We start from the raw sequence: 21,090 nt of genomic DNA, 5'->3' as shown, positions 1-21,090 counted from the left end.
GCAGCAAGATCTGGAGAGCGTGGGTCAAAATCGAAGTTGGAGGGACACAGACATGGACCGAGTAAATTTGCGTAACATAATTGAATAGGGTCCTAAAATGTTCAATGAAATCTTATTTTTATTCAATAACACGAAATATCATTTTACTGTAACTACTTTAGCAATTTTTCCCGCTCAAATAACGGCTATATCAAGTTTAAACTTTAATTTAAAAATTGGGTCCATAAATGAACCTTGACACTTTTGATCATGTTTGACGTTCGCTTTGTCGACAAAAATGCCACAGGAGTTTTAGTTTTAACACTGGGGTTGTTCCTGTCTGACATTTCGGAAGGGACAAGGAAAACAAAATACACCCAAAATTTGAGTGTAAGCCAAAGGGAGTGACAAAATCGCAAAAACGTTTTGGGCTTAAACAAATAAAAACATCAAAAAATTGAGTAAACATGCGATTTTGGCCTAAACTTAAGCGTTTGGCACTAAAATTGGGACAGGGCTTCAGGACCCTATTCATAATGAATTAGATTGGGGGTTTGGCGAATCATGGATTAATGTTTTCGATGAATGAGAATACAATTTTATGGCTTTTTAACGTTTTACGTGTAATTCAGAATAAATAAAGCTACATACTTTAATGCTAAATCAAGATGTTCTCCTAAATCTACTTTTATATTTCTCCCGCAAATTTGCTGTGAAATTTTCATAATCTTTTGATGATTCTATTTTTTTACTGTATTCGAATATGACTAATTCCAATGCTTTCTTGGTATCGGAATTTGTCTTCAGTTGATCTTCTAAGTGCTCTTCCAGATCCTCTGCAAATTCTTCCAGTTCTTCGGTGTCGATATCCATTTCTAGGTACTGTTTCGCTCTTTGGATAATTTCGATGTGCGTGTGCGTTGAAGAGTTTGCTGGAATGAACTTTTTAAACATAACGAGCGCAGCTTCGTCACTCAAAAAGCCGTGGATCTTTTTACACAGTATCTCTTTGATGCGATCCCTCGATAGTTCGTTGCAACCGCAAATACATTTGATGCATTCGACTACCTGAAAAGAACAATACCCATAATTAATTATGATAAACACATGATACCAGTCGTTGTAATAAAATATTTACATAGTTCATTAATTTGAAGCTTGTCTTGATAGACGATTTTCATACAATATACTTCAGAAGTGAAGAGTTAAAAGTAATATCTATTATTTGTGGAAACGCTTAAAATAGGTAGATACAACAGGGTCAATATGATCCCAAGGCACAGACAACGTAGGGATTCAATGCCGGTTATGGATCCGTTGCATATTATGGACCCCCTGCAGAAAAACATAAAATCACACTCAAAGCAACTCTAGCCCTATAAAAATTCGATTGCACTGTTGGGTATCAGTTCCAGGCAAAATATTTGGTTTTAATTCCATAAATACCTACAGATATGTGAACAATTTTCTGAATGAAACCACACAAGAGGGTCCATAATTAGAATTTCCAGGTGGGTCCATAATAGGCACGTGGGCATCGCGGCGGATAACATGGGAATCAAGTGCAGGGTCCATAATAGGAAACGTCAATTTTGCATAAGGATAACAGTTTTTTGAGTATTTCACGAGATAAATCGAATGATTTTGTGTGTTTTACAGGCGCACTATGAAGTAAAGACATGGAACTTGTTGATAGCACAAAACGTTTATTCATCTAAGATATCATTGCAGGGGCTCAGATAGCCGTAGCGGTAAACGCGCAGCTATTCAGCATGACCATGCTGAGGGTCGTGGGTTCGAATCCCGCTGGTCGAGGATCTTTTCGTAAAGGAAATTTTCTCGATTCCCAGGGCATAGAGTATCTTCGTACCTGCCACACGATATACACATGCAAAAATGGTCAATCGGCAAAGAAAACTCTCAGTTAATAAATGTGGAAGTGCTCATAAGAACACTAAGCTGAGAAGTAGGCTTTGTCCCAGTTGGGATGTAACGCCAGAAAGAAAGAAGAAATCATTGCAGAGAAGAATCGAGGATGAATCTCAGCTACTAAGGGGTGCATTACTAGCAATAAAACCCTACTATTTTCATGAAAATTAGAAAAAAATCACAAATCGGTTCACTAACAAAAAAGTTACCATCCCGTTTAAGTGCTATGGGGTTTGAAAATTCCATCATCGTCAGGGGCTTTCATATTTTTGATTTTTTAATAATAAACACTTCTTCCAAAGCTGTCTCCCAGGAATTCTAAAAAACTTTCTCTTGATCGAAGACGTTTTCGTAATCCGGAGTAACTTGATTTTCTATTGGACTAGTAAGTCCTAAATTAAAATTGTGCGAGCTTTCAAACTGCATAGCAAGTTTTTGAGCTCTTTCGTAATTAGTTAGTAGTAATTTGTTTTCCTCTTTCAAGGCCGGTATTGGCTTCTGAGGTTTATTTTTTTCAAAATTTTAGATCATTTCCAAAGGGATTTAGTGCCAGGGTCCAAATGAGAAATTTTATTTTCAATTTTTTTGTTTCTTAATTGTGAAAATCGATTTTTATTTATTCATGCGGATCAAGAGTTTAAGATCATCGTCTTTAACCACTGATTGTTTTTTTTATTTTACATTGTGGTATTGCAATGTTTCTGGCTTCAATAATGGAATTTGTTAAAGTTTCAAGAGCATTGTCAAAATCAAGTTTTGTTTGTAAAGAAATGTTAACGTCAATCCCAGACAACCAAAATGTACGTATAACGAAATCACCTGGAGGCTTTGTATGTGCAAAGTTTCACTTATAAGATGTCGCGAAAAGGCCTTCTACGTACAAAAGTGGAGGCGATATGCGTGTATATATTACGTGATGAATAATAACATACAATGCGAGTGTATAAATATTCTACCGAACTATCCTGTGATCTCATGCGACTTAACTTATGATAACAAATGTTGATTTGACAGCTGCTACGGGTTGCTTTGACTTACTTTGTAAGATTGTATGGGACGAAGAGAAGAAGAGGAAAAACATGTAGGGCTATCATGTATACGCGCTTCACATCAAGAGCTTGAGATCAGCTTGCCATGAGCGCACAAAGATTATCGCGCGCTTGAGCACGTGCTATGGTGAGACACATTTTTTTGGATCTCATGTAGCAATGCACTAGCTCAAATGATCACATCTGCACTGGCTCATGCGCCGTCTCATGAGAAAATCTCAATGTGACAGTGCACAGTGGTCCAGGAATCAGTTTTACGCGGAAAGATGAATTTTGAGCTTTAGAATGAAACATTAGACAAAAACGGTCTACTACAAAGTTGTTTGTATTAGTAAGGTCCTTTGTTTGGTGTTATTGAACATTAGGGTGGACCACATTTTCATAGAAATTGTGTAACTAACTTTCTTATTTGTAGAAATTATACTATACATGCTTCAGCAAAGTTGTAGACCATTCAATTTTAAGCAACTTTGCCAAAAAAAGTTTTTTTATATCTCTTAAATTGACCGATTTAGAGCTATTTTCCTACGGTGACATAGGGTGGTCCGAACAAAATTGGTTTTCTGGCTCTAGAGTTTTCAATTCAAATTTCTCATCAAAGTAGTCTATGAAACACTTTTAGAACTTTGAAAAATGCGTAGTTTGGTGAGTGAAGAAACTCGTTATCTCTTTCCGTTTGGGAGTTATTGTTGTTTTTCTCTCAAAAACATGCCTACTTTGATCGTAAATATTTTTGATTGGGGCAAACATAAAAAATATCTTCTGACGGCATTCAAAAGACAAAATAAAATTGTATATTATATCAAAAAATTACAAATGTGTTATTTTTGTAACTCTAATAAAAGGCCCTTAAAAACAAATGATTTTAAGCAGAAAAACTTCAATAACTTTTGAACTAAAAAAGATATCATCAATCTTTTTGCATGAAAATTTGCGTTTTGTTAAGTTCTAAAAGTCGTTCATAGACCGCTTTGACGAGAAATCTGAAATAAGAAAGATAGGGCTTTAAAACTATTTTGAAGATTTTCATAGTATGTATTTCTTTATTATTTTGCATTTTGAGCATGAAAATAAAATTTTAGACAAAAATGATCTTCTACAAAATTGTTTATAAAAATGTAGGCTTTCATACTGAGTCATTCAAAACTAGGGTGGTCCACAATTTTACACAAGTCATATAATCAACTTTTTTATTTGCAAAAATACTGGTATATACTCTTAGGCAAAGCGGTAGAACTTGGAATTTTGACCAACTTTGCCAAAAAAAGTTTTTCTGTAGCTCAAAATTTGACCAATCTAGAGCATTTTTTCCTAATCATCAAAGGGTGGTCCAACAAAAATCAGTTTTTCAATTCTAGTGTTTTTAATATTAGTTTCTCGTCAAAGTCGTCTATGAACGACTTTTAGAACTTAACAAAACGCAAATTTTCATGCAAAAAGATTGATGATATCTTTTTTAGTTCAAAAGTTATTAAAGTTTTTCTGCTTAAAAGCATTTGTTTTTAAGGGCATTTTATTAGAGTTACAAAAATAACACATTTGTAATTTTTTGATATAATATACAATTTTATTTTGTCTTTTGAATGCCGTCAAAAGATATTTTTTATGTTTGCCCCAATCAGAAATATTCACAATCGAAGTAGGCATGTTTTTGAGAGAAAAACAATAATAACTCCCAATCGGAAAGAGATAGCGAGTTTCTTCACTCACCAAACTACGCATTTTTTAAAGCTCTAAAAGTGTTTCATAGACTACTTTGATGAGAAATTTGAATTGAAAACTCTAGAGCCAGAAAACCAATTTTGTTCGGACCACCCTATGTCACCGTAGTAAAATAGCTCTAAATCGGTCAATTTAAGAGATATAAAAAAACTTTTTTTTAAAAAGTTGCTTGAAATTGAATGGTCTACAACTTTGCCGAAGCATGTATAGTATAATTTCTACAAATAAGAAAGTTAGTTACACAATTTCTATGAAAATGTGGTCCACCCTAATTTTAAATAACACCAAACAAAGGACCTTACTAATACAAACAACTTTGTAGAAGACCGTTTTTGTCTAATGTTTCATTCTAAAGCTCAAAATGCATCTTTCCGCGTAAAACTGATTCCTGGACCATAGTGCAGTGCATTTGAGACTCGCAGGTAAAGCATTCAAAAGCAATGAAAAGGGATTAAATTATGGATTGAACTACTTGTAGGCAGTTTGAAAGACTATGTATAGCATTTGAATTGAAAAACTTGTGCTGGTCACCGAAAAAGCACAGTCATGGACCAAAGCAGTATGCTTCCGTGGGGTTATTGTACTAGGCAAACATAACTGCATAAAGTACTCCAAGTAAGCGCATGTGACGAGTCTCACGAGATGTCTCATGAGACTTGCTCACTAAGATATATTTTGTACGTATCTGCATCTCGTGTCTCACATAATCTGTGAAATATCGCATGGCACACTAGCTCATTCAGGTATACATGAGAAATACGACACTCTGATCAGGGTATTGAATTGAGAAATATCTTGGAGAGCGCTCATCAAATAAAATTCTACCGTTGGAATTACTTTGCGAATTATTCTACGAGCGATGTTTGGCAGTCACCAATAACAAATTTTTTTGACTTATTATGGGTCAATTTTCGCAAGTCAGTTTGGAGCAAATTAACTTGCTGCCCAGAGAATTGAAAAGGCAAATAAGCGGCTATGTAAGTATATTTACCAAGCTGTGTTTCAACAGAAGCATCTAAAGTTTCAAATGACGAAATTAGTTGATGTTTTATTCGCCTATGAATGGTGATTTCAACTCCCCCACATGCCCCATCAAGTCGATCATTACGATAAACAAAGAAGTTTGGATCTCTTTTGAGTTTATTTTATTTATTTTATTTTAGGGTTTTTTTTTCATTTGATTTGAAACAATGGATCATTAAAATAACCAAAACGGCCGCTATGGAAAGCATAGATAGCGCCACCGTAGCCTTGTTTGTTATACAGTGGCGCCTTTGTTTTGATGCGGTGAGCACTGACAAAAACTACCTTCAATGATCCATTAGAACGGTTACTCGTAGTATGAAAAGGAAAGGAATTTAAATTACCTGCTACGATATCGGCATAGGATTTTCCATTCGAAGTTAAAGGAGATCCATCCGAATTTCCTCCAGGTTTCTGGGAATGTTCACATGTCACACGGATATTGAACGTAAATCATGTTTTTTCTAAAGGTTTATTTAGATCACTTTTATTAAAGTAAATACCCAGGTAACCATTAAGCACTGTTATAAGCGGTATATGGGCCGCTTAACAGATTTTCAGTGTCAACAGGCTTTATATAAAATTTTCAAGTGCTTTTAGGCACTGTGACCTTCGGGCACTGAAACAAGCCGTATATGGGTATATAACGCTATTCCACAGTGCTTATAAGCCTTGTGCCTGCAAGCAGCATACAAAGGCTGTCAATGCTGTTAAGAGGCTGGTGTACATGACGTTTATGCCACCCGAATCAAATTTGGCTTCGTTCAAAACAAATCACGAACGATGATGCAATTTGTCAAGAATGACAAAATTCGAAGCAGTATTAAGTAGCAACAAAATTGTTATTACGAATGATTAAATGAAAATACGTGGTGCCGTGATCCTGATCGCAATTCTCGCAATCCAGATGGTCTCCGGATTAACGGGTGGTAAGTGATTATCTGAATCCACCGCAACGAACGAAAAAGTGTGAAACTCTCGCATTCCAACCGACCCGGAGACCGTCCGGATTGCGATAAGGGTTGCAATACCGGGAAATACGGAATACGTTGATTTTGAATGCTCTCAGGGGGGTTTCCAAGGAATGTATAATTCTTTTAAATTTGTTTTTTGCGATTTTTGTTTTGGTTTTCGCCAAAATGTAGAATAGATTATGCAGGTTCAACTACATGCAATGTATGCCGTCATCCAGCATCCATAATGTTTTGCTTTATGTACGATTCTGAGCAGGGTAAATCAGAAGAGCAACGATGGAGCAGATGGAAATGTGGCCGGAATCACCAGATACTAGGAAACGGGAGAACATTAGTTCGGGCTGCAGTCATTCAACAAAAAAAAACACAACTTGGATGAGACAGAAATAGAAAGGAAAGTACATGAGATAAACAAACTTTTTTTTCCTTTTTCCTCCACCCACGTGCTATAAAATTTTTGACATCTTTCACTTCAGAGACTCGGAACGTGTAGGCCATTTATCAGCCGAATAATTCGCCAAAAGTGGCTTTTGAGCGGCCCTTAATCACGATATAGTTCCAATAAGCCATGTTGGCCATGCCTTTAAATCGACTATAGAACTGATTTGGTGCCGATTTTTACGGCTTATTGGTTACTTGGGTAAGATAATCTTCTTGAGAAAGCCTTTTCCAAACAATGCCAGATTGGGTTCTCTCTTTCATAATGATTGCTTGGACTGGGGAAAATCCAAGTAGGTATATCATTTATTCCATTCTCTTCGGAGAGACCTTTCAAGACGACTTTGAACAAACGTTCAGTTTTGTCGTCATAAGCAAAAAAAAAAATGTGCTTCTTCTCTTAAAGATGTTTGAGAAGAAGTTCGCGATCTTTAAGAGTTTCCGGCAAAATGCGATTTGGAAGGAAACCTTGATTCCCCTTATGGAGTTCGCCTCCCGCCTAAAACCCCCAAATTCGGAACAATTGACAACGATAGGCGGCACTATTTGCTTCCTCACTTGAATCAAAGAGCCTGGGCTAGAGACTGCTTCGATTTGGTGTTCGGAAAAATTGTCTGGAGCATCAAACTGATGGCTCATTTCGATGCAATTATCAACATTAGGCAATTCACCCTTGGAAGAAAGAGTGCATTCCATTCTTGCCACGTGTAGTGACAGTTTTTTTTATAAACAACCGCTTTGATTGTAGTTAGACGGGTCCAAACAAGGATCGCAAAGTAATCAATAGTAGAAATCAATAGTACTAAAAAGTACTGTTTTTGTAGCACTGAGAATCACTGTTTTATTGCTTTAGGTAGTTTTGAAAAACTTTCAAGAGCAAAGAGAATTCGTGTATGCACAGCATGAAGGTACGATGCGCACTAATTTATTTACACTTGGTTAACAATGGCTTTCAGGGTATTATTATAAATTATGCGAGATTTGAAGTGTTTGCTGAGGTATTGGAGGGTACTTAGGTATTCCCCATCTTTAATCCCCATGACCCATTATCACTTAAAGTCCAAAAGTAAAGCTATATGTACATTGAAATAACTGTTATGATATGTGCATTAAAAGAGTATATGGGTCAAATAGAAACAAAGCCTAAAGTATGAACGATAAAACCCCAAAAAAAAACCAAACAAACTTTGACCCCGTAATTGCTTACGAGTCACGATTGTCGTTGTTTTGCGTTACCCACTTCTTTATGATTTTCGTTGGTAGCTAAATGTGGTAGGGTAATGATCTATGATCGTGAATTTCAATCATTACGAGTTGCCGCACTGATGATGCGTATCCCATAAGCTTACCGACCGTAGAAGGGTGCAGAAGTGGAGTGGGGCACATTTAATGCGTTTGGATGTCTTTTATGGTCATCGTGATTGAAGCCTTAGACAGCAATAAGCATGACTTCAGTAAATTTGTACATTGTAGTCGGGAAGGTGTTTTATCGTTTTGCTTCCATCTTTATGTGATTAATGATTAAAATTATAAAAAGTCAGTGCGCATCGTACCTTCGTGCTGTGCGTACACGAATTCTCTCTGCTCTTGGAAGTTTTCTTAAAAACTACCTAAAGCAATAAAACAGTACTTTTCAGTGCTACAAAAACAGTACTTTTCAGTGCTAAAATTCAAAACAGTACTTTTCAGTGCTACTAAAACAGTACTTTTCAGTACTATTTTTCTACTATTGATCCCTTTACGATCCTTGTTTGGACCCGTGCCTTCGATTTTTCGTTGGACCCGTTGGCGAAAGCTAACGGTGGTAATCCTTCTTGGACACCGTCTTGGGAAAAAACCTCTCGAAGGTCACGTCTTCTTATTCACTAAACATGGTTGCAACAACAAATAAAAGGAAGGGTGAATCTCTGAATTCACAACTTCCTTCCAAAAAAGTGGGATTTAAAACTGTCACTAAACGTGGCAAGAATGGAAGAAAGGACGTTTCTCCGGAATGCGAACTTTCTTCCAAGGGTGAAATGAATAATTGTATTGAAATGAGCAATCAGTTCGATGCACTAGACAAATTTTCCGAACACCAAATCGAAGCAGCCTCTAGCCCAGGCTCTTTGATTCAAGTGAGGAAGCAAAGAGTGCCGCCTATCGTGGTCAGTTGTTCCGAATTTGCGGGATTTAGGCAGGAGATCTTGAACTCCATTAGGGGAATCAAGGTTTCCTTCCAAATCGCAAAGAAAGGAGACTGTCGCGTTTTGCCGGAAACTCTTAAAGATCGCGAACTTCTTCTCAAACATCTTGAAGAGAAGAAGCACAATTTTTTTACTTATGACGACAAAACTGAACGTTTGTTCAAAGTTGTCTTGAAAGGTCTCTCTAGTGAATATAAGTCACCTGAAGAGATCAAAAATGGAATAAATGATTTACTTGGATTTTCCCCAGTTCAAGTAATCATTATGAAAAAGAGAACCCAATCTGGCATTGTTCGGAAAGGGCTTTCTCAAGAATTTTATTTAGTTCACTTTAACAAAAAAAAAAAAGTAAGAGGTTGTTTCCGAGATACGACCGCCAAGTTGACGTTGGATAACGTTAGCTTCTTCTATTTGCTGGCTTGAGACAGTCACAAACTTATGAAACATTTCTTTTGCTAAAAATCCAATTAATTTTCACACTATTTGTTGCATGTCAATTCTGATTTATTATAGACATTGTGTGTTATTATTTTGTGTTAATACAAAATAATCACTTTACATGTATTCAGAAGCTTGGGAGATTATATTGAAGAATTGTTTTTCAAATGTATTAATTCAAAATAACTCTTTTCATTGATTTTGTGGCCCTGAAAAGGGGAAATTAGGGAATATTACACAATCAACTCTTTAAAACACATTTGTTGGCTCTCAAAAGGGCCGATTGATGAATTGTTGAATTTGCGTAACACGGACACATTTTGACGGCGCACTGGTTTCAATCCTCGCCCGATGAGATTTGCGGTGCGGATGACGATGTGCGCTTCAACAAGCGGCTTTGGTCGATTTTCTTCAGCCATCTCGTACAACAGCTTGCCTCTGGTGGCGAGGAGCTGAGCAGGTTTGGAGGAGCTCTTACCAGCTCGAAAGCGAAAACAGAATGAAACCAGATTCAACGAAGGAGGAATGCTTTATACCCTTAGAATAGCAGATGATGCTCCTCCTTTCATATTCTTCGTTTTCTTATCTGGGAAATAGGCTATATGAAACTGATGTCTGGGTAAGGGATGTACAGATTAGCATTATGCTGTTATTGCAACCCGACGGCACTGCAGCAGCATCCTCGGAAACAGCTTCAAATTGCCGTATTGTCAATTATTCGTAATAAATCAATTATTGTATGATGCTATGAGATGAATTAAGAGATTATAGCAAGTATGTGGTAAACACATTAGGGAATATTATACAAATAACTCTTTAAAACACATTTGTTGGCTCTTAAAAGGGCCGATTGAGTTGTTGAATTTGCGTAACACGGACATATTTTGACGGTGCACTGGTTTCAATCCTTCTCGCCCGATGAGATTAGCGGTGCGGATGACGATGTGCGCTTCAACAAGCGGCTTTGGTCGATTTTCTTCAGCCATCTCGAACGAATTAGGGAATATTACACAATCAACTCTTTAAAACACATTTGTTGGCTCTCAAAAGGGCCGATTGAATTGTTGAATTTGCGTAACACGGACACATTTTGACGGCGCACTGGTTTCAATCCTCCTCGCCCGATGAGATTTGCGGTGCGGATGACGATGTGCGCTTCAACAAGCGGCTTTGGTCGATTTTCTTCAGCCATCTCGTACAACAGCTTGCCTCTGGTGGCGAGGAGCTGAGCAGGTTTGGAGGAGCTCTTACCAGCTCGAAAGCGAAAACAGAATGAAACCAGATTCAACGAAGGAGGAATGCTTTATACCCTTAGAATAGCAGATGATGCTCCTCCTTTCATATTCTTCGTTTTCTTATCTGGGAAATAGGCTATATGAAACTGATGTCTGGGTAAGGGATGTACAGATTAGCATTATGCTGTTATTGCAACCCGACGGCACTGCAGCAGCATCCTCGGAAACAGCTCCAAATTGCCGTATTGTCAATTATTCGTAATAAATCAATTATTGTATGATGCTATGAGATGAATTAAGAGATTATAGCAAGTATGTGGTAAACACATTAGGGAATATTATACAAATAACTCTTTAAAACACATTTGTTGGCTCTCAAAAGGGCCGATTGAGTTGTTGAATTTGCGTAACACGGACATATTTTGACGGTGCACTGGTTTCAATCCTCCTCGCCCGATGAGATTAGCGGTGCGGATGACGATGTGCGCTTCAACAAGCGGCTTTGGTCGATTTTCTTCAGCCATCTCGAACAAATTAGGGAATATTACACGGACGGTGACGGCTGTGCCGCTCGATCTAATGAACCAGAATGACCGCGCTAGCCTCCCGCATGGCAATGACAGCGGAGCACTGGCTGGTAGCGACGATTTCTGGCCGAAAACGATTATGCTGGCTGGTGCACTCAAATGAGCGGCTTCAGTTGCTGCGGCTCCGAAATGCGTGGTTCTTCGGTTCTAATGCGTGTTGTATTCGCGTCCTATTGAAAACTGAACTGAGGACGCGAATGACTCTCGAAATTTGCTCGCCGACCGTGTTCACAGTCTGACGGCAAAAAGAAGAATGAGGGAAGAAGCAGGGTGCGGTGCGCTTTTATAGTGGGAAGCGGAACCGAAAAATGTGCTTGAACGTGATTGGTTAGATAAGAAAGGGGTCAACGTTTTACGATATTTCAATAGTTTGTTGCTAATAATCAATAGTGTCCTCCATTTGGATCGACGCGTAGATAAATTTCCAATCGATTCATGGATAAATATTGAAAATCTATCGATAAATGACTGAGTTATTAGCGGTCAAAACCTGACCATTTTTCGTTACATGCTCAATTTTTCGTTTTTCTGAATTGTACCCCCATATGTTGCCGTAAGACGTTATCCAACGTCAAAAGAACTAAATAATATTAAAGCTTTAGAAAAAGCAAAACTTTTGTTTGATGTCCGTGTGACATGGGAACATTTCCAGAAACCTGGAGGAAATTACCAGAACCCCACTCAGTGCCGTCGGTGCCAAAAGTGGGGTCATGGTACAAAAAATTGACGCATGGATGCTAAATGCATGATTTGCGGAGGTTCTTCTCACGCCAAAGACGTCTGTCCAGTGAAGGAAGATACCACCAAATTCATATGCTGTAATTGCGGGGCTAACCATAAGTCCAATTTTTGGAATTGTCCTTCACGCAAAAGGGTCATTGAGGCTCGTGCCAGGCAGATGAAAGATAATATCCGTTACGATAACGGTCGTTTCTGGAATTTGCCTGGTAGAGTATCGAATAATGCTCATTTTACAGTTAACGATCGCTTGATCATGAATCATACCCACCAGGAAGATCATAATCATGCTCATTCACAAACAAATTTTAATCCGTCGGGTAGCCGTTCGAATCTTTCAACTTCGAATGTATCTACCCACGGTAAATCCTTTGCCGATATCGTAGCAGGTAATTTGAACTCCCCCCCTGTTCGATCCATGGGTACCCATTCTACTTGTTTCAAATCAAATGGAAAAAAACCCTACCGCCACAGGTAACTCCGCATCTTCGTCTACTGGAAATTCTAATGGGAAATCACATGACATGTCTGCCTCTGATTTTAATTTTCTAACTGAACAATTGAATCTAATGATTGATGCAATGTTCAAAGCCACCACTATGACTGAAGCAGTCCAAGTAGGTGTAAAATTTACAAATCAAATTGTTATTGGATTACGTTTTTCTAATGGATCCAAATAATAATTTAAATATTTTAAATTGGAATGCTCGTTCTCTGAATGGTACAGAGGACGAGCTGTTTAATTTTCTTACGGTTAATAACGTGCATATAGCAGTTATTACTGAAACGTATTTAAAACCTGGATCTAAACTCAAAAGAGATCCTAACTTTTTTGTTTATCGTAACGATCGACTTGATGGGGCATGTGGGGGAGTTGCAATCATCATTCATAGGCGTATCAAACATCAACTGTTTTCGTCATTTGAAACTAAAGTTTTTGAAACTTTAGGTGTTTCTGTTGAAACACAGTTTGGTAAATATACTTTCATAGCTGCCTATTTGCCTTTTCAATGCTCTGGACAGCAAGTTAATTTGCTCCAAACTGACTTGCGTAAATTGACTCGCAATAAGTCAAATTTTTTTGTCATTGGTGACTTTAATGCCAAACATCGGTCATGGAATAATTCTCAAAGTAATTCAAACGGCAGAATTTTATTTGATGAGTGCTCTTCAGGATATTTCTCAATTAAATACCCTGATAGCCCCACATGTTTTTTCTCTTCTAGAAATCCATCTACGATCGATTTGGTCTTAACCGACTCTAGTCATCTTTGTAGCCAACTGATTACTCATGCTGATTTTGATTCTGATCATGTCCCTGTTACATTTCAAATATCCCAAGAAGCGATTCTCAATCCTATCAGCTCCACTTTCAATTATTTAAGAGCCGACTGGAATATATATAAAACGTATGTTGACTATAATCTTGATGTTAACATTTCTTTAGAAACTAAACTTGATATTGACAATGCTCTTGAAACTTTAACAAATTCCATTGTTTAAGCCCGGAGCATTGTAATTCCAAAATGTGAAGTAAAATTTGAATCCGTGATTATAGACGATGATCTTAAACTCTTGATCCGTCTTAAAAACGTGAGGAGAAGGCAATTTCAACGCACTCGCGATCCTGCTATGAAAATTATATGGCAAGATTTGCAGAAAGAAATCAAGAAACGTTTTGCTCAATTAAGAAACAAAAATTTTGAAAATAAAATTTCTCAATTGGACCCTGGCTCTAAGCCCTTTTGGAAATTATCTAAAATCTTGAAAAAATCTCAGAAGCCAATACCGGCATTGAAAGAGGAAAACAAATTATTACTAACTAATTGCGAAAAAGCTCAAAAACTTGCTATGCAGTTTGAAAGTGCGCACAATTTTAAATTAGGACTCACTAGTCCAATTGAAAATCAAGTTACTCAGGAGTTCGAAAATATTCTCAATCAAGAGAACGTTTTCGAAAATGCCTGGGAGACTGATTTGGAAGAAGTGAGAACTATTATTAAAAAATTCAAAAACATGAAAGCTCCTGGCGATGATGGAATTTTCTACATCCTCATCAAGAAACTTCCAGAAAGTAGCTTATCATTTTTAGTTGATATATTTAACAAATGTTTTCAATTAGCATATTTTCCTGACAAATGGAAAAATGCTAAGGTTGTTCCAATTTTAAAACCAGACAAAAATCCTGCAGAAGCTTCTAGCTATCGTCCAATCAGTTTGCTTTCCTCCATCAGTAAACTTTTTGAAAAGGTTATTTTGAACAGAATGATGGCCCACATCAACGAAAATTCAATTTTTGCCAATGAACAGTTCGGATTCCGCCATGGACATTCGACCACTCATCAACTTTTACGTGTAACAAATTTGATCCGTTCCAACAAATCTGAAGGCTACTCTACTGGTCTTGCTCTTCTAGACATAGAAAAAGCATTCGACAGTGTTTGGCATGAAGGTTTGATTGTAAAATTGAAAAACTTTAATTTTCCAACATACATTGTTAGAATAATTCAAAGTTATCTGTCAAATCGTACACTTCAGGTTAATTATCAGAACTCTAGATCTGAAAGACTTCCTGTAAGAGCTGGTGTTCCTCAAGGCAGCATTTTGGGACCAATATTATACAATATTTTCACATCTGACTTACCTGAGTTACCTCAGGGATGTCAAAAATCCTTGTTTGCGGATGACACAGGCCTCTCCGCCAAAGGACGAAGCCTGCGTGTCATCTGTAGTCGATTGCAAAAAAGTTTGGATATTTTTTCTTCATACTTGCAAAAATGGAAGATTTCTCCTAATGCTTCCAAAACTCAACTAATAATATTCCCACATAAACCAAAAGCTCTTTATTTGAAACCTTCAAGTAGACATGTTGTCACGATCAGAGTTACATATTTCTCAAGAGCACATAAATGTACTGACGAGCCTCCAACCAAACCGTCTCTCAGCTCATCAAAATCCTAGTGTGCTGCGCTAGATGGAGGCTCATGAAAATTCTAAAAGCGCGCGCTAGGTGATGTGCTCTCGGGGAGACTCGTCACATGCGCTGCTCGGCGCTATGGCTCGCCATCGGTATCCAAGTTGTGAAACAACTGCTTAGTAACGAAGAGCCTCTACAGCTATTTTCGCCTCATCATGCAGGTGTCTAGATGGCCTACATGATATGATCGAAGACTCGCGATTTAAAAGTTACAATTTCGATCCTCGTTGAAAACTTTTGTAATCACTTCAATTATTGCGCTGAATTTTAAACAGCACATGTGACGGAGCGCATGAGACCGCAGTGAGACACATCTCAAGAAAAATGAGGCGCCCCAAAAAAGGTCTCACGATGTACAGCGCTCCCGTGCGCTTACAAGCAATGAGGCTCCTGCACCTAAGGCTACAGCACGTGCACAGTAACTCTAGTCACGATGAGAGGGGTTCCAATAAATTGGTCAGATGAAGTTAAGTATCTAGGGCTCATGCTAGATAAGAATTTAACTTTCAAAAATCACATTGAGGGCATTCAAGCCAAATGTAATAAATATGTAAAATGTCTCTATCCACTTATTAATAGAAAATCAAAACTTTGTCTTAAGAACAAGCTTTTGATATTCAAACAAATTTTCAGGCCAGCCATGTTGTATGCTGTACCAATATGGACTAGCTGTTGTAATACCAGGAAGAAAGCTCTGCAGAGAATTCAAAATAAAATTTTGAAAATGATTCTGAGACTTCCTCCCTGGTATAGTACCAATGAGTTACATAGAATATCCAATGTTGAAACATTGGAACAAATGTCAAATAAAATAATAAATAATTTCAGGCAAAAATCGTTGCAATCTTCTATTGCCGCGATTAATGCATTATATGTTTAGGTTAAGTTAGGTTAAGTATATTCAAAGCGTTTTTTTTCTCTTATAAACAGGTGAAATCAACTCACCTGTAAAAAATCTGAACTGCTACGGCAAATGCAATGTAATATGTTGTTAACAAAATGTTAATTAAATCTTAAATTTGTTTAACCAAATTAGGATGATAGTGTTGTTTAATAACACAGAACACCTAGATATAAGAAATGAATGTAATGTTTGAAATGATACTAATAAAAAAAAATAAAAAAAAAAATATTAAAAGTACGTAAGCATGGTATTTGTTTAGAGATGCTTTGATTTTCCGATTTTGGGCTGTATCTCACGAATAACGATCAAGGACACCTAACATAAAATTAGGTGTATTAATTATGAAATATTTCTGTTCAAGTAAAATACAAATTCGATCCATTTTCGAGGACCAAATAAGTTGTATAAGATTGTATGTATAAGATTGTATGTATAAGATTTAAAGGAGGTTTCTTCACCACAGATTAGGCATTAAACCTAATTTATCTATATGAGTAAACGTAGTTTACGGCTTAAGTAAAGATGAAGAAATCGGCCCTTAATGTCTCAAACCCCACTCTGACTCTCAACTCAATCCACAGATCAATTTTGTTCAAAAAATGATCGAAATAAAGAGATTCGATTAAAATTTGAGCTTTAAAAGAATTTAAGAGAAAAAATAAAGCTGGATAAGGTACATCAGGACAATTTGAAATAAAATGGCTGGGTTAGATGGCGCGGTATCATAGTAAAATCACAGACAAACAGACGTAACAGCTAGAACAATTAACAATTTTAAACATAGTCACGTGAACATTTACGCCCAATTTACGGTCAACTGCAAACTAGGAGGGGACTTGTATTTTTGAGAAAGGAACATTAAGTGAACAACACACTTTTCAACTTCTCCCTTATTTAAAAAAAATAAATGAAATAATGGATAAGTAATCAAGTATGTAGTAAGGAATGGATTTAATAAATAAAAAAACAAACCGAATCGACCTTTGCTGAATAATTGTCCCAAATTCGGTTTTAGTATAATCAATCATAATTATAGTATCAGTTTAGAACTCAAACCAGAGCAATCATGCCGTCATCGTACATAGAACTTAAATTCACACGTTACCGCATGATAAATGATTTTTTCTTGAAAACAGTTCACCGGCTTAACTCACCTCATTCATTGTTTTCGGCGCGCGGTTTTCTGAGATGGGGTCTGTAGACTAGTTACGATGGAATTCCTCTGCGATGGGATACAATTTACGCAGTTTTCGCTTTCTGCAGCAGTAACGGAGGCTTAATATTACCGCCTAGAAGGAAATAGGTTCCGTAAAGCCCAACGTTATGTGATGGTCGGTTTATTTTTTTTTATCTGCCAGATGTAAGACGTGTTTGCGCTATAGCTCGACGCTACCAACGTGCCATTTGATGATGCACACTATGTGATGAGGAGATGTCTGGAAATGAAAATAAATATTATAGTTGAGTTTAGAAGTGGGCTCTAAAAGCAAACTACATGGTCGAATGGTAATTGTGGGAACTTTTGTGTTTACTCTGTTCTGTTTTCCGCAGGTGAAGCTTGCGAACTCTAGTGAAGTCAGTCAGCCGTTATTCTTCAAGCAGCGTTTCTCCCCACATTGGCTGTATCTCAGAGGAAAGTCCAAAATTTAAAGTTAGAAACACATGACCTTCCTGATTAAGCCTATTATCTATTATTTTTATCTATGTAATTCTCCTTTATTCCTTATCACAGCACCTACATAATTAAAAAAAAAATCATTTCAAACGGCATATTTGTCTTGCAGCCTAGAAGATTTCCATCACGGTGTTCAATATTAAGGCTGTGAACCGTTTCACCTGTTCGTTTAACTTTTAGTTAAAATTTGACATTTCGATGGTTATTTTCCCCTCAAATGGTTAAATTGAACATCGCGGTCGACCCATTTGGGCTTTGACAGTCGAGTAGTTATTTCAGAACAATGTTGACAGATGATTAGTTGTTCTCAAATTCACGGGAGCAGAAAATAACTTTCGAACTGTCAAGTTTAACCATGCTCCAGAGAAGAGTTATTTCTAACCGGAGGGGAAATAACTATCGAGCTGTCAAATTTTAACTAAAAGTTAAACGAACTGATGAACATTGGCGTAGCTAGGATTTTTTTCTGGAGGGGGCCTAGGGGGGGCCTGGCAAATACTTGTTTTGCCGAAGTAATGTCGTTCGCAATAATCACGATTTTCATAAATTTGGTAGTTTTTACAGATTTGTATCGATTTCATTCATTTATAATTTTGTCTCATTTCGTGGCATATCAGTGATATTTGTAAATTTCAATCATCGCTACGAAACAGATTCCTTTATGTTGTAACCAGTCAAAAATCTTTAAAGAATTCTAGCAAAAAGCTCACAAGGATTGTCTTTTGTGTTTCTCCTTTGATTATTTCAGGAATTAAATCATGTGCTTTGAAGAGTTTCCTCTGAGAATCCCTACAGGAATTCATTCATGAATTATGTTCGCACTTTTCAGTGCTTTTTTCAAGAACTCCTTTACTAGTTTTCATTGAGTTCGTCCTGGGATTCCCCAAGAGAATCATTCTCAGACTTTTTGATCTCATCAGAAAATTTCTCGAAGAATTTCTATCGAACTGCTTAAAAAATCGTTTGAAGAATTCCGCATTACAAATTCTTTCAATACTTTCTCCTCGAAGGTCCTCTAGGTACACATTACATATAAATTCCAATTGTTAGTTTAAAGTATCCCCCTGTGTTCATAAATAATTTGTTTAGGATTTCTAAGGATTTCTCCAAAATACAGAACAAAAATATATAGGATTCTCACCAAAAATGACTTCACAATCAACAAGCAAGGATTCATTCCACGAATTCTTCAGAGAGTTCACTAACAGTTTTTCCAACTTTGCTTTTGAATTTCTTTCTAAGGTTTCTCTATAGAATTGTTTGAAGAAATCGTAGCAAAATTATCCAGACATCCTGCAAAAATATTAATTGGCTCTTCCAGGTGTTACTTTAAGGATTCCTAGCAATATTCCACAAAAATTTCCTGAGCAATTTAAAAGAATTCAATTGGGAAATTTTATTCATGATTGCTCAGAGAAGCTCTCCGCAAGAAATCTGTATTTTTTCACAGATAATTATTTTTTTGATTTATCTAAAATCAAGGTGCAACATCTCTTCCGTGAAAATAATCAAAGATTCCCGAGTGTTTGTACAGAGATTTATTAGAGAAATATATTATTGTTTCTTGTAGATTCTTCTGAAAAATTACCAAAGATTCATCTTAGCATTTTCCAGAGCTTTTTTCATAAAACCGCACTAACGATTCTTTTGGGATTTTAAATGAACATTTTTTTCACCAGATTCACTAAACACTTGCAATTCATTCTTAATCTTAAAAAAAATCTCGAGAAGTTCCATCAAGTATTCTTTCAGGTTCTAGAAATAACTCATTTTTTTGCGAATATAAATCTCAGGAATCTTCCATAAAATAAGACATATAAAAATTTAAACACTCTCCATTTTTTTGGGTCTAAAACTACTCCTGGAAAAACTTAATATTTTTTAGGGATTGCTTTATAAATTCCTCTATGAATCACTCCATATCAGATTTCTAAAGTAACGAAAGGTTTGAAATAACCTTTTTGATATGTTATTGAATAATTGCAGCTTTAACATACTTCGGAAAATATCGATGAATTCCTGTCGTAAATTAAAGAATTTCTGATACATGTTAACAATGTACCTCACAGAAAAGCTTAAGTGGTTCTTGTAGGATTTACTACATAAAATCATATTCATTTTCGACGTTTTTTACTGAAAGTATTTGTAACTAGAGTCTTATATAATATTTAGTATGAACTCTGAAGATTCATGATACTATGGTGAACATATTGATGTAGAACCCATTTTTTCCTACCTCTAGAAATTCCAAACAAATTTTTATGAAGGTTTTATTATCGACTATTTTGTAGTACTGTAGAAGTTTAACGTGAAAATGTAAGATTCTAATTTTACCCTTTCTTTCCCACAGCTTTGTTTGACAATTTAACTGTCAAAATGGCGTTTCAAAAAACAAAAAGTTTTTACAAATAAGCTATATTATTCAAAATCACAATAATTTTTTTATTGTTTTTCAATAGTTAGTTGATTGTTTTCCAATAGTTTGACCCTAAGGTCACTTATTTCGATGTTTGATAAGACAAATGAGCGAATAAATGTATTCCAATCATTATTGAGCTACTCGTACCAATTCGGTTTAGCTACCGTTCGTTGAAAATCGGTGGCACCTGTGCTACCATGGGAAAGAGAGGGTTAAATCTTAGTGAAAACTTCTGCACTACTTTGAAATTTTGTTGAGGAATTCCTGATGGATTTTCAGGAATTAGAAACTATACGCATAAGAATTCTGTAATTTTTCACAATTTGTATAATTAGATTTAGATTCTTTAAACGATGCTTTTCGGAGTATGGAAAGATTTGTACGAGGTTCCTCAAAGCGGTTTGCGAAGGAAGAAGAAACATTAAAATGTTGAAGCAAGTCGAACAATAGGTGGGCAATGGTACAATGAAAGATGATTTATAATATATTATCTACAGGTAAATTACAGGATAGTAAAATATTCTCTTATGAATTAACAAATAAAATAAATTTCTCGAGGTCCATCAGAATCTTTTTTATCCTTAAAAGCTATCTTTCCTTGATTTCTGGTTTTCCAGAATTCTGCCAGAAAGCCTCTAGAAATTACGCTTTCGTATCGCACAAAAATTCAAACCAAGAACCAATTTCTAACGAAGTGTTTTAAGGAAAATCAATAAAAATTTCTTTATGAATATCTTAATAAATTTTCTCCTTCCCAGTTATTTTGCTACAGACTCCTCTACCGCTATGCTTATTTCGAAAGCAAAATTTTCCTGGG

The 21,090-nt window shown here is 36.4% G+C and overlaps 1 protein-coding gene across 2 annotated transcripts in view; it reads right to left on the bottom strand.

Moving 5' to 3' along the window:
* Nucleotides 1–576: 576 nt before the first annotated feature.
* Nucleotides 577–21,090, bottom strand: part of LOC5580229 — a 41,333-nt gene continuing 20,819 nt past the window's right edge. The window contains exons 1-2 of one of the 2 annotated variants that reach the window (XM_021852512.1): nt 17,334–17,615; nt 577–1,047 (exon numbers count right to left, since the gene is read on the bottom strand). In XM_021852512.1, coding sequence (XP_021708204.1) covers nt 643–1,047; nt 17,334–17,342 — 414 coding nt within the window. In that variant the 5' untranslated portion in view covers nt 17,343–17,615 and the 3' untranslated portion in view covers nt 577–642. Of the gene's footprint in view, nt 1,048–17,333; nt 17,616–21,090 lie in introns of those variants that run through there. The other variant, XR_002502034.1, reaches the window with a different exon arrangement.

This window comes from Aedes aegypti, chromosome 1, assembly GCF_002204515.2.
Source record: "Aedes aegypti strain LVP_AGWG chromosome 1, AaegL5.0 Primary Assembly, whole genome shotgun sequence".
Lineage (NCBI taxonomy): Eukaryota > Metazoa > Arthropoda > Insecta > Diptera > Culicidae > Aedes > Aedes aegypti.
This window is presented reverse-complemented; position numbering and strand designations above follow the sequence as displayed.